Source organism: Dipodomys ordii, unplaced genomic scaffold (genome assembly GCF_000151885.1).
Source record: "Dipodomys ordii isolate 6190 unplaced genomic scaffold, Dord_2.0 Scaffold4, whole genome shotgun sequence".
Classification (NCBI taxonomy): Eukaryota; Metazoa; Chordata; class Mammalia; order Rodentia; family Heteromyidae; genus Dipodomys; species Dipodomys ordii.
The window spans coordinates 37,547,538-37,562,308 of record NW_012267220.1 but is presented as its reverse complement, the minus strand read 5'-3'; the positions used below and the strand labels follow the sequence as shown (position 1 = coordinate 37,562,308).

Sequence of the window (14,771 nt, the reverse complement as noted above, 5' to 3'; positions counted from 1 at the left end):
AAGGAGGAGGCTGCAATGCTTGGTAAGAAATGTACGCATTATCCTGCCCATGTAATTGTAACCCCTCTGTACAGTATGTTCACAAATAAAAAAATAAATTAATTAATTAATTTAAAAAAAAAGAAGCTGGGCTGGTTGACATACAGCTGTCATCTCAGGTATGATGAGAAGGTTAAAATAGATGGAATGCAGTCCAGATATTCATCTGAGAAAGAAATGCAATTCTATCTCAAAAAAATAAACATGCCAAACAGAGGTAGGTCAGCAGTAGAGTGCCTGCCTAACAAGTGTGAAGCCCTAAGTAAAACAGTATCACAAAAATTAATGAAATGGAGACTTTAAAAATACAAAAGAACCAAGGAAGCAAGAAGGTGATTCTCTAAAATGACTATTCTAATTGATAAATCCGAATGAACTAAACAAAAGGGAAAAAATGATAAAATTAGAGAAAATAAAGGTGATTGTTAGAGTACCAGTATCATTAAGAAATACATAAATTTCTGGGTACATTTGGACTAACAAAATTAAACAAAGAGGCTGTAATTCATCTAAGCAGATCTACTACAACTGAATAATATTTAAGTAGTAACAGAATCACCCCAAAAATAAGAGCTGAAGACCAGATGGTTTCACTGTCAAAATCTGTATGATCTATAAAGAAGAAAACCAATGTTCCTAAAACCAGTCAATAAAAAAATAAAGAGAATGAATACAACCAAACTCAATCTATGAATCTAGTATTCCAAAACCAAAGGACAAAGAAAAAAAATAGATCAATTTCCACGATGAACAGACACAAAAATTCCCAATAAACTAATTGCAAGCCAAATTCAATAACATATTAAAAGATCACAAACTATGACAAAGTTGATTTCATTCCACCCATGCAAAGAGGGTTCAACACACCAAATCAGTAAATGTGATACAGCAATATATAAGCAGAATCAAGAACAAAAACTATATCTCAATAGATGCAGGAAAGGTCTTCAACAAATTCAGCATTAGTTCATGATAAATGTTCTAAAGAAATTAGAAATTTAAACTGAGTTCAATGGAAGATGGCAGAGTAGAAGCTGGAGACTAAACAAGCTCTCGCATAGAAAGCAGTTTTAATGTTCCAGTGAACACTCCTAGGCTAGAGAATCACACCAAGTGTGCCATCACAGTAGACAGAGTTTGGCCAGAGAGGGAAAATCCAGGCAAGGAGAAAGATCTGAGCACTTGCCAGTAGCCGCGACTGTGGGGGCTGCAGCGGTAGCAGCCATGGCAGCTGCCGTAGCTGCCATACCTACAACAGAGAAAGTCTGGACAAAGGCACCAGACAAGGTGGCAAGCAGATTCTACTCAACACCAGCAAGAACTGACCAGGAGCAGACGGCCCAGGAACCAAGACTCTGGCATGAGTAGAACCTTGACATCCTCATTCCTTCTCAGGGAGCAGAGGAGGGAAGGCTGCCCCTCCCTCACTACCAGATATCTCCATCTTTGCTACTGACAAAGGCCCAGCTAAGCAGCTAGCTCCAACTCAGCCATTGGAAGAAAACAAAAGAGTCATTTAGCAGGTCACAGGAACCTGACCTGACCTGCCAGGCTCAGCTCCATGCAGGGGAAAGTCTCCCAGCCCAGGCAGAGAAATCTCCACCTCCTCCACCTCCCCCCTCCCCACCAAGAGTGACTTTCTTCACTGGGTAAACAGAGCCAGAGGCTGCCCCTCCCTACAGCAGCCTAGACAATCAATTGAAACTCAGTAGACTGGCTCCAGGCTGGGCTCTGTGAGTGTCTCAGTATCATTTCTTTAAATTTAAACTTAAATATAAACTTTTGTTTTTCCATTTTTCCTTGTTTTTTTTGTTTTTTTGTTTTGTTTTTTACTCTATCTCCTATCATTCTGTCCACTCCATTTCCCTCTCTGAGATTAGGACTTGGTTGAATTCACTCTCCTTTTACCTCTCCACATCCCTCTAACCCTGTTTTTCCCCACATTTCTCCCAAAACCTAACAATTTTTGGTTTGTGAAATTCTTCTTTGCTGTTCTTAGCCCATTAATCCATAGTTGTTTGATGTTGAATAGATTGTATCTGTTGAAATAGATTGTATCTGCTGAACTAGATTGTATCTGCAGCCATTTTGACTGTGCAACTACAGGACTTTGGTTGATGTTTACCTTCAAATAGTGTTCTAGCACAAAATTTGTGTTACTTTCATACCAAATGGGCAGAACAAGCTGGAGAAACACAGAAAAAATGGCAAGTCCGTGTATCTCAACTCCCACTCATGACAATCAGGTGACAGAACAGTTAATGAATAATCCAGAGGAGAGTTCCCAAAAAGCTCTACAAAAACTACTGGTGTAGCTGGTGAATGAAAAGACAAGAACTTCAAAGGACTCGGTGTGAGCATGATAGGGAGTGAGAGGAGGGAGGCAAACCAAAGATTAATTCAGGAATCTTGTGAGTGTGAAGAAGCTACTTAAAGATTGATACAGGAATTACATGAGCAGGTTGAGAACACTCAAAGAGCAATAAAGGAATTGCGAGAACATGAGAAAGCTAATCAAAGAGTAATACAGGAATTGGGAGAGCGGGATGAAAATAGACAAAGATCAATAGAGGCATTCATGGAATCCATAAACAGACAGTTGAAAGAATTCAGGGAAACCAAAAAGGGAATGCGGAATGGAACCAAACTAAAGGAATGGGAGTCCAAGGAAACCATAACCAATCAACTAAGTGATTTGAGAATAAACACTGAACACCAAGTTAAAGAAGTAAAGAAGTTCATGCCAGATCTAAGACAAAGCTTCAACAAAGAACTTGAAGCCAGCAAAGCCAACCAACTAGAAGGAAAAGAAATAAAAAACAAAGTAGAAAGTCTTGACAGTAGGTTAGACCATACAGAAGATCAAATCTCCGGGATTGAAGACAGCCTAGATATTCTAGAAAACCAACATACAACTATCAAAGATAAATCCAAGAAATATGAGAGATCTATTCAACATTTAGAAGACACCATCAGAACACCTAATCTGAGGATAATGGGTATAGAGGAGAACCTAGAGAAAGAAGTTAATGGCCTAGGAAATTTGTTTGACAGGAACCTAGCAGAGAACTTCCCAAATATGCAAAAAGATAGGTCTATTCAGATACAGAAGCTTGGGCTGGGAAGGTGGCTCAGTGGTAGAGTGCTTGCCTTGCATGCCTGAGGCCCTGGGTTCGATTCCTTAGCACCACATAAGCAAAAAGAAAAAAGCCGGAAGTGGCACTGTGGCTCAAGTGGTAGAGTGCTAGCCTTGAGCTGAAGACCTGAGGGACAACGCCTAGGCCCAGAGTTCAGGCCCCATGACCGGACCCAAAAAAAAAAAAAAAATACAAGAAACTTTTAGAACTCCAAATAGACCAGACCAGAACAGGACATCCCACCATCATATTATAATTTGCACAGGATCAATTCAGACCAAGGAAAAGATATTTAAAGCTGTCAAGGAGAAAAGATCAAAATCCCTTATGAAGGGAAACCAATTAAAACCACCTCAGATTTCTCAGTAGAGACAATTAAAGCAAGAAGAGCCTGGAATGATGTATGCCATGCCCTAAAGACAAACAACTATCAACCAAGAATACTATACCCAGCTAAATTCTCCTTCATAACCAAAGGTCAAATAAAAATCTTCCATAGCAAAGAAAAATTAAAACAATATATCTCCACAAAACCAGCCCTACAAAAGATACTTAAAGATATCCTACACATAGAAAACCAATAAGACCACAAAAAAGGCCAAGAAACCTCACCCAAACTGAGAATCCAAGAACCACAGGAAGAACCCAGTTGCCACAGCCGACGAGAAGGTGGATAAAATGGCAGGAAAACCCAAATACCTCTCAGTCCTATCTCTCAACATTAATGGACTTAACTCTCAAATTAAGCAACACAGACTGTCTAGTTGGATTAAAAAGCAAGATCCTTCTATCTGCTGCCTTCAGGAGTCACACCTTGCCCATAAAACCAAACACATTTTGAAAGTGAAAGGCTGGAACAAAATCTACCAAGCAAATGGCACCCATAAACAGGCTGGAGTCACAATCCTAATATCAGATAAAATAGACTTCAAATTAAAATTAGTGAGAAGAGATAAAGGTCACTACATACTAATTAAGGGATCTTCCTTCAGGAGGATATTACAATTCTAAATATGTATTCGCCAAACAACAGAGCACCCAAATTTATCCAAGAAACACTACTGTCCCTCAAATCTCACATAGATCCAAAAACATTAATAGTTGGGGACTTTAACAAACCATTATCCCCACTAGATAGATCAACTCGGCAAAAACTCAACAGAAAAACCACAGATCTAAGCAACTGCATAGATCAACTAGATTTAACAGACATCTACCAAATATTTCACCCAGCACCATCAGAATACACGTTTTTCTCAGCAGTACATGGAACTTTTTCCAAAATAGACCACATTTTAGGTCACAAAGAAAACTTGTCCAAATTTAGTAACATTGAAGTTATTCCTTGCATTTTCTCAGACAACAAGGGAATATAATTAGAATATGATATATAATAATGGAGGCTGAACAACACACTGTTGAATCACCAGTGGAAGAGTTTAGAAAGGAAATTCAAATGTTCATGATATTCAACAAAAATGGACACACAAATTACCAGCTACTCTGGGGCACAGCAAAGGCAGTACTCTGAGGCAAGTTTATAGCTCTTAGTTCCTACATCAACAAATTGGAGAGATCTGAAACCAACAATTTAATGAGACATCTGAACCTCCTTAAAAAAGAGCAGCAAGAGAAACCCCAGTACACTAGATGGAAAGAAATAATTAAAATTAAATCAGAATTAAATGAATTAGAATTTAAAAAACAAAGAAAGAATCAACAAAACAAAGAGTTGGATCTTCGAAAAAAATTAACAAAATTCACAGACCCTTAACAAATCTTATCAGAAAAAGAAGAGAACACAAACAAATAAATAAACTCAGAATTGGGAATGGAAACATCACCAAGATTCAGAACATTATAAGGGAATACTTCTCAAATCTTTATGCTAATAAGTTTGAGAACTTGGCAGAAATGGACCTTTTCCTAGCAAATATTGACATGCCGAAACTAAACCAAGATGAGTTAAACCATCTTAACAGGCCCATATCAAGCACTGAAATAGAAACAGCAATAAGAGACCAGCCATCTAGGAAAAGCCCAGGACCAGATGGATTTACAGTACAATTCTACAAGGCCTTCAAAGCAGAGCTCACACAAATACTCCTCCAACTCTTCAATGAAATTCAAAGAGGAAATTCACTACCAAAATCATTCTATGAAGGCATCATAACCCTCATACCAAAACCAGGCAGGGACTCATCAAAGAAAGAGAACTATAGGCCCATTTCTTTGATGAACATGGATGAAAACTTCTCAACAAAATTTTGGCCAACTGACTTCAACAATTCATCCAAAAAATCATACACCACAATCAAACAAGATTCATTTCAGGTATGCAAAGCTGGTTCAATATATGCAAATCAATTAATATGATTCATCACATCAACAAGAACAAGAATAAGAACCACATGGTTATCTCAATAGATGCAGAAAAAGCATTTGACAAGATCCAACACCCCTTTATGATGAAGATTCTGGAATAATTAGGAATCCAAGGAACATTCCTCAATACTGTAAAGGCTGTATATGACAAACCTACAGCCAGCATTATACTTAACGGTAAAAAACTAAAGCCATTTCTTTTTTTTTTTTAAGCCATTTCTTCTTGACTCAGGAACAAGACAAGGATGTCCACTCTCTCCACTTCTCTTCAATTTAGCATTAGAATGCCTAGCTACAGCAATGAGATAAGATGAAAACATAAAAGGGATCCAAATAGGGAAAGATGAAGTAAAACTCTCCCTCTTTGCAGATGAGATGATCTTGTATTACAGAATCCCATGGACAGGCTGAGAAGGTGGCTCAGTGGTAGAGCGCTTGCCTTGCATGCATGAGGCCCTGAGTTCGATTCCTCAGCACCACATAAGCAGGAAAAAAAAAAGCCAGAAGTGGCAATGTGGCTCACAAGTGGTAGAGCGCTAGCCTTGAGCTGAAGAGCTGAGGGACAGCGCCCAGGCCAGAGTTCAGGCCCCACAACCAGACCTGAAAAAAAATCCGTGGGTGTCTGCATTGACTCTGAGGTCTTTGATCCATTTGGAGTTGATTCCGGTGCAGGGTGATATATAAGGATCTAGTTTTAGTTTTCTACAAGATTAACCAGTTTTTCCAACACCATTTACTGAAAAGTCTGTCTTTCTTCCGTTCTATTTTTTTTTAGCCATAAAAGAAATGCAAATAAAAACAACATTGAGGGGCTGGGAAGGTGGCTCAGTGGTAGAGCACATGCCTTGCATGCCTGAGGCCCTGGGTTCAATTCCTCAGCACATAAGCAAAAAGAAAAAAAGCTGGAAGTGGCACTGTGGCTCAAGTGGTAGAGCGCTAGCCTTGAGCTGAAGAGCTGAGGGACAGCGCCCAGGCCCAGAGTTCAGGCCCCACGAATGTACCTAAAAAAAAAAATTGAGATACCACCTCACCCCAGTTAGAATGGCTAGAATCAAGAACTCTAATAACAACAGATGCTGGAGAGGATGTGGATAGAAGGGAACCCTACTGCATTGTTGGTGGGAATGTAAACTTGTTCAACCACTTTGGAAAGTAGTATGGAGGTTTCTCAAAATATTCCACATAGAGCTCCCCTATGATCCAGCAATCCCACTATTGGGCATTTACCCAAATGATCACAAACAAGACCACACTAAAGTTACCAGCACAACTATGTTTGTTGCAGCATTATATACCATAACTACGATATGGAACCAACCCAGAGGCTCCTCAGTAGATGAATGGATCAAGAAAATGTGGTATATTTACACAATGGAATTCTATGCCTCCATCAGAAAGAATGACATTGCCCCATTTGTTAGGAAATGGAAAGACTTGGAAAAAATTATATTAAGTGAAGTAAGCCAGGCCCAAAGAAACATAGGCCTCATGGTTTCCCTTATTTGCAATAACTACTATATGTCTGAGACAAGCAGAAACGGTCACATAAGTTGATGTTAAGCAAAATGAACCCCAAGATAAGGATTCAAATGTTTTTTTCTTTCTTGCTAATATATTTATAAGATGATTTCTTTGCATGTCCCTCCCCCATGGTATAATCCCTGTTTTCTCTGTATTTGATGTTGGTATAATTTGTGGAGGGGAAGAGAAAAAACAAAGTGTTTAAATAGGGATGCAGGTGGACGCATTGCAACAATGAGATGTACAAGAAGTTATGTCAAAAAATGAACTTTACAAATTTGGTGTGTGGGGGGAGGAGAAGGGGGTCGCACTGGGGGGGGTAGTGCCCCCTTGCCCATATAATTGTAACCCCTCTGTATGGTATTTTCACAATTAAAAAAAAAAGAAATTAGAAATTTAAGAAATGTACCTCAAACATTATAAAAGCTTTTTATGAAAAATTTATAGACAATAGCATTTTAGTTTTCACTCAACATTTTAAATCGAGAAAAACTGAAATCATTTCTTCTAAATTCAATAAAAAGAATAAAAGGAATTCAAATAGGAAAAGAAGAAGACAAATTTTTCTTATCTATAAATATAAACCTATGGTTAAAAAATCCTAAAGATGCCAATAAACAAAAACCTCCTAGGTTTTATAAACATATTTGGCAAAGTAACAATACACATGTGTTAATAGGTCTTTTATTTACAATGAACAGGATAAGAAAGTACCAGGAAAACATTCCATTCACAATAATCTCAAAAGAAAATACCTAGAAAGAAACTTAATTAAGGGGGTAAAAGAACACTAAAATGAAAACTGTAAAACCTTGAAAAAAGAAATTGACCAAGACCCAAAAATATGGAAAGATTTTGCATTTCATGGATAGCAAAATTACTATTATCAAAATGATAGTACCACCAAACAATCTCAAATTCAGTGCAATTACTAGCAAAATTCTAGTATTAATCCTCACAGATTTTTTTGGAAAAAAATCAATCTTAAAGTTCATATAGAAATATAAAAAATATCCTAACAAGCAAAAAAAGCAATTCTAGAGGTATCTCAATATCAAACTTCAAATTTTACCACAGAGCCACAGTAATAAAACAGCATCTTACTTGTACAAAAGACATAAAAATGCCAATGGAATTGAATAGGAACCCAGAAAGAAACCTACATAGCTATAGCTATATGATCTTTGACACAGGAAACAAAACCATACATTACAGAAATAATAGCCTCCTTACCAAATGGTGCTGGAAAACTAGATAGTCACATATGGAAAAAAAAACTACCCTTTTACCTCTTTTCCTATACAAAAATCAACTCAGCCCAAGTGCTGATGGCTCATGCCTGTAATCCTAGCTATTCAGGAGGCTGAGATCTGAGCATTGTGATTCAAAGCTAGCTCAGGCAATCATCAAGAAACAAGCAAAACCTGGTGATAATACAAGATAAAAATAAACTTTCATATACTGTTAATGCAAATATAAAATAGCACAACTTCTATGGACATTTCTAAGAAGATTCATCAAAAAAAAAATCTTATGACCCTATAATACCATCCTTGGACATATCTCAAATGAAGTGTAAATCAACATGCCAGTGAGATACCTGCACACCCATGTTTATCACAGCATTATTTGTGGATAACTGATTTTGAATCAGCCCAGGTGCACAAAATCCAATGAATTGATTATAAAAATATTATATATAATGTATATGTACATTTTATATATATCCCCACAATGAAATTATTCAGCAACAAAAAATGAAATTGTATCCTTTGCAAGAAAATTCATGGAACACGTAATCATCATGTTGAGCATAAAGCCAAGCTCAAAAATCAAATGTCTTTGTTTATATGAATAAACTAGACCCAAAACTTTTCATGATGCTGGGTGCTATAATCCTAGCAACTCTGAAGGCTGAGATCTCAGGATCAAAGTTCAAAGCCAGCTTCAGAAGAAAAGTCCATGAGACTCCAATCAACCACCATAAAAGTCAAAAATGTACTAGTCTTGAGCAAAAAGCTCAGGGATAGCACCCAGGACCTGAGTTTAAGTTCCTAGGACCAGCATAAAAAGAATTTTTTGATGATGATGATAATGATCATGATGATGATGATAGGACATGAATGGAAAAGGGGGGCTATCTAGAATAAGGGGAAAAGGGGAAAAGGAAAAGAGAGGGTATTGAGGGGTGAACAGAACCTAAGTTATTACTTCATGAAACCCATTATATGCCTTTTTACAAATGGAGAAGGAAGCTGGACACCAGTGGCTCATGCATGTAATCCTAACTACTTAGGAAGCTGAAATCTTAGGATCACAATTCAAAGCCAGCCTAGACAAAAAAAGTTTATGAGACTCTTATCTCCAATTAGTTACCAAAAGCAGACATGGAGCTGTGGCTCAAGTGGTAGACCATTAGCCTTAATCAGTAACCTCAGAGACAATGTCCAGGCCCTGAGTTCAAGCCCCAGCGTTGGCAATACATACATACATATAAATAAACAAATAAATATGGGGAGGAGGGAGAGTTGTTAGGAAGTACAATAAATCTAAACTTGTTCAAAATACATTGTACATGTATATGGAAATATCACAACGCAGTTCTCTTGTACACATGCTAATAAAATAAATTGGTAAATTTTAGAAAATCATTTACACAAACATAAGCCTTATACCAAGTATAAAAGCCATCTAGTAACACCACTTTTAGATGGACTTCATAACAGTAAACACAGGCTGTGCTCAATGCTGGTCTTAAAAAGGGCTCTAAGGGGAAAAAAAGCGGGGGGGGGGTCGTCCTGGCCGTGCGGGAGGAGACGGTCCGCGCCTCCCGGCTCCGGCTTCCCGGGGGAAGCGGGGGGGGGGGGCTCTAGGTGCCAAAAATGTATGGTATGAAAAAAACAGTCTCTGCAATAAAAGGTACTGGGAAAAGTGGACATTCACATGAAGAAAATTAAAATTAGATCCTTGGTTGTCACCATCACCAATATCAACTCAAATTGGATCAAAGCTCAAAATGAGACCATAAACATTTAAACTATTGCAAGATGAATCAGGAGAAATATTAGAACTTATAGGCACAGCAGAGAGGAGAGGAACTTTACAAATATGATTACATCATAATAAAAAGTTTCTATATAGCAAAATCACTAAACTAGAAAGACAGCCAACAGACTGGGAGAAGATCTTTACTAGCAATACATCCAACAAAGGCCAAATCTCCAAAATCTACAAAGAATTCCAAAATTACCCTCATCCTGAAAATAAAATACTAACCAATGAACAAAAGGGCAAAGGAGCTAAAGAGAGACTTCTCAGAAGTAAGAATGGCAAATAAATATATGAGAAATTGCTCAACCCTGGCCATAAAGGAAATGCAAATAAAAACTACAGAGATTCCATCTCACCCCAGTTAGATTAGCCACCATCAAGAATTCAAACAACAACAAATGCTGGCAGGGATGTGAGAAAAAGAAATCCTAGTGCACTGCTGGTGGGAATGTAAACTAGTATAACCATTCTGGAAAGCATTTTAGAAGTTCCTCAAAAAATTAAACAAAGAATTTCCCTATGACCCAGCTATACCACACCCAGAATGTTACAAGTCACTGTACATCCGTGGCCACTGCTACACTATTCACAGTAGCCAAATTATAGAAACAGCTCATATGCCTTACAGTAGATGAGTGGATCCAAAAAATACAGTAAATATATACAGTGGAATTTTACTTATGCATTAGAAAGAATATAATACCATTTGCAGGGAAATGGATGGACCTAGAATATATCATGTTAAGTGGGGTAAGTCAAATTCAGAGAGACAAATTTCTCATATGTGGAAACTAGATCTAAAATATAACTAGACATGATACTTATATGGGACTCTAGGCATTCACACACATATCAGAGCAAAGGAGGTTATTCTTAGGGAAGGAGGAGTCCAACGGCATAACTCTTCTAAACATTTAAAATACTATTTATCAAAATGAATTCCAGGAAACAGAATGTTGGTTATTTATGTTGTTCTTGCTGATGGTAGTGATGTTTATGTGTTGATTTTTATATATTTTTTTCTTTTTTGGCTTTTTGGGAGTGCACAGAAAGGGAAGGAGGAAGGGTGAACAAAAGCAATCATGGCATTCAATATACACTATGTGGAAAATGAATTATGTAACTTGTGGGCAGGGACAGGAAGGGGAAACTAGGGGAAAGCAAAGAAAGGGATGATATTGTCAAAAAGAGAAATGCACACATTACCTGAATTATGAAATTTTAACCTCTCTGTACACACTTTAATAATAACCATATATTTTTTAATTAGGGCTCCAGTATCATTTCAAAGACAAAGAACTACAGATGACCTGTGGAAGAATTGATGGTAAACTGCCAACTCACCATGGGAATACAAGGTCAGCCACTGTCAGTCCTGCAGAATAGACATGTACAAACAGTAAGAAAGAGGATTCTAGGATATTAATACTCAAAATGGATTCTATTATATATTTTCACAAAAAGTAAAACTTTGTCTAGTAAAACTTCTGGTCTAGGACACTTCCTGACTTGTCTTCACTTATTGTTTTGCAACACAGTGCAAAAATATAGAACATATTTAGTTGTGCAAAAGAGAAGGTAGTGGGGCTGGGAAGTTGGCTCAGTGGCAGAGCGCTTGCTGTGCATGCCTGAGGCCCTGGGTTCGATTCCTCAGCACCACATAAGAAAAAAGCCAGAAGTGGTGCTGTGGCTCAAGTGGTAGAGCGCTAGTCTTGAGCTGAAGAGCTGAGGGACAGCCCCCAAGCCCAGAGATCAGGCCCCCCGACCGACCCAAAAAAAAAAAAAAAAAGAGAAGGTAGTGCTTAAATACAAATGGGATATACAATTCTTGTTTTAAATAAATACATAAATACAGCCATCTGGAATCTTAGCTCTGAATTGCAAAGCTGCTTTACCAGGAATCAGTATGTGGAACAAGGTGCTAATTATCAAATATGATCACAAAGAATCCCTCTTAAAAACCTTCCCCAGTCCTCTATAGACATGATTTGTACAGGTCAAAGAAAACTGAAATGTCTCAAAAGTCAATCATCTCTAATAGTCAAGTTTATTACATTATTCTCTTGGTTCCCATAAAAAGTACTCCTAAGCCAACTACCAAGCCATACTATTCAGCACCATTCATTGATGGCACATCAAGAAAAATTAAGTTTTAGGGGCTGGGAAGTTGGCTCAGTGGTAGAGCACTTGCCTTGCATGCATGAGGCCCTGGGTTCAATTCCTCAGCACCACATAAGCAAAAAGAAAAAAGCCGGAAGTGGCGCTGTGGCTCAGTGGTAGGGCACTAGCCTTGAGCTGAAGAGCTGAGGGACAGTGCTCAGGCCCAGAGTTCAGGCCCCACAACCGGACCAAAAAAAAAAAGAAAGAAAAATTAAGTTTTAGAAGGCATAATCTCTAAGGATATGGTGGCTGTCCTACCTACACTGTGACAAGAATCATTTGAAACTAAATTCTGAGTTATACACTCTCAGCAGAAATCTTCAGTCTTCATGTTATTATAGAAAAGCAATCTAGAGCCACAGCACACAAGCAGGAGCTCAGTAGCTAGGACAGGCTAGTAAGGCCTTATCTATGGAGTTTCTGGAAAGAGTGCTGAGGGATCTTCCTGTCCTCTAGTTGCTTTGAGAAGAACTATGAGCAATACTACCTTTGGGGAATATCTTACCATTCCAACTTGAATGTTTGAAGTACCAGTATTTTCCTCCTCCATAATTAACAAATACCATGAGGGTAAGAGCTATCCTGAAAGCAAATGGAAAGAGTACTTTCAGTGCTTTCAATATGACAAGAAATGATTGCAGTATCACAAGGACTGATATTCACACTCACAAAGTACATCATGTCATACCATGATTAACAGGTCAATTTATAACACAAGAAGAGATTTAAAGAGCAAGACATTATTATCTTCTAGTCACATCAGTTGGGACCATACAACTAAAGTTCAGTTGCTATTCCAATATATCTTAAGGAACTGTTAAAGAATGTAAAAAGTCATTTGAATCAGAGAGCTAAAGACTTGTATCCTGGGTCTTTTCCTTTTAGCAAACTAACTCTGAGCAATCATCTCACCACATGTAACTAAGTGCTTGGTATATTTTAGGCACTTGATGTTGGCTTCTGCCTATTTGTGAACAGCTTATCTCCAGAAGTGGAAATAATAATAAGAAAGAGGAATGCAATAAAATATACCAGAATATACTGTTTGATGAAAGAAAACTTTAGTACAATAAAGTAGCAAAGTGAGGTATCTGTAACCCAACTGCCTACAATCAAATTCTGGCTGTCTCATTTAGAACCTGAATGACTGAGAAAATATTCAACTTAGTCTATTTTTTTCTTCATCTGCGAAACAAGCAAATTAAGAGGACATACCTATAGAATTGTTAAAGAGATTAGGTAAACTAAGACAAGAGCAGTGGCTGACACAGAACTCAAGATCTTTTAGCAATTTAAAATTTTGTTTTATAAGCTAAGTATCTCTAAAACCTCAAAATGCTTCAAAATCCAAATTTTAAGTGTTTCTATGAAGTCATGAGTCATAAATTCTACATCTGATCTCTTATGACAGCTCATAATCAAAATACAGGCATGGGGCAAGCAGTGTAACTCAGTTGTAGAGCATATAAGCCCTTGATTCAACTCCCAATACCAAAATAATCACCACTAACAGTTTAAGGGGGGAAAAGCATGCTAAAAATATTTCCAACAGGAGGAGGCTACAATGCTTGATAAGAAATGTACTCATTATCTTGCCCGTGTAATTGTAATCCCTCTGTACAATATTTTCACAATAAAAAAATAAAATATTTCTAACAATTTTTGATAAGAGAAACTCTACCAGTATTACTTAGCTTCTAATACTCTTACCAAGAGAACTCAGAACTCACTCTGCAGAGACTAGAAAGAAAAGATAAGGTTATTACTGGAGTTTTAATGCCTTCAGTGGGTGGAAATGGAAGACCTAATACCTATATATATTTACTTTTAGCTATATGGTTTTATATTTTATTTTCAGTTTGGTTCTGTCCTTCATTCAGATCTAAAACCAATTAACAACAATTTGTGACATGATGTTGGAAAAGGGCCTGATATTCAGGTTGTTCTGCTGGTGCTGAAAGATAAATACTTTCTGAATGTTGAATGTTGGTATTTTCTTTGTAGACTGCTGCATCTTCTAAGTTGTCAGACTACTGGCTGGAGGTGGTGGCATAGTTTATTGCACCATGGCCCACTTTCTCAAATGTAAATGACCTTACCTCGACAGACTGCACATGCTAGTAAAAACCAGTTCACTCCTACTATGCCTCTATTTTAAAATATTATATTACATATCAAGAACTTGCAAGAGAACACACATACCCTCTGAATGTGTCCACAGAGCGGAGACGGTGTGGCAGGGTAGGCAGGTGTCGTGTTTCTGATTGGCAGACAGCACTGAGAGGGTCTTCCCTGCTTGGGGATCCGAGCTCCTTCAAAAAACAGAGAGATCCATTCAATAATGCCAAGTAGTGTAATATGTTTATTACTTGGTATTTAAGGGACGATATTAGAGTAGAAAGACAAATATAATTTTCAGTTTACATTTGTAAAGAGAGCATCAGAGGTACATTTTAGTGAGCTTGCCAGTGTTCATTT

The 14,771-nt window shown here is 37.6% G+C and overlaps 1 protein-coding gene across 1 annotated transcript in view; it reads right to left on the bottom strand.

The window, feature by feature from the left end:
• The window catches only part of Hgsnat (heparan-alpha-glucosaminide N-acetyltransferase), a 51,121-nt gene that overhangs the window by 15,954 nt on the left and 20,396 nt on the right, over positions 1–14,771 (bottom strand). Inside the window, exons 7-9 of the mRNA XM_013026670.1 lie at positions 14,496–14,605; positions 12,799–12,875; positions 11,478–11,508 (exon numbers count right to left, since the gene is read on the bottom strand). Coding sequence (XP_012882124.1) covers positions 11,478–11,508; positions 12,799–12,875; positions 14,496–14,605 — 218 coding nt within the window. The remainder of the gene's footprint in view (positions 1–11,477; positions 11,509–12,798; positions 12,876–14,495; positions 14,606–14,771) is intronic.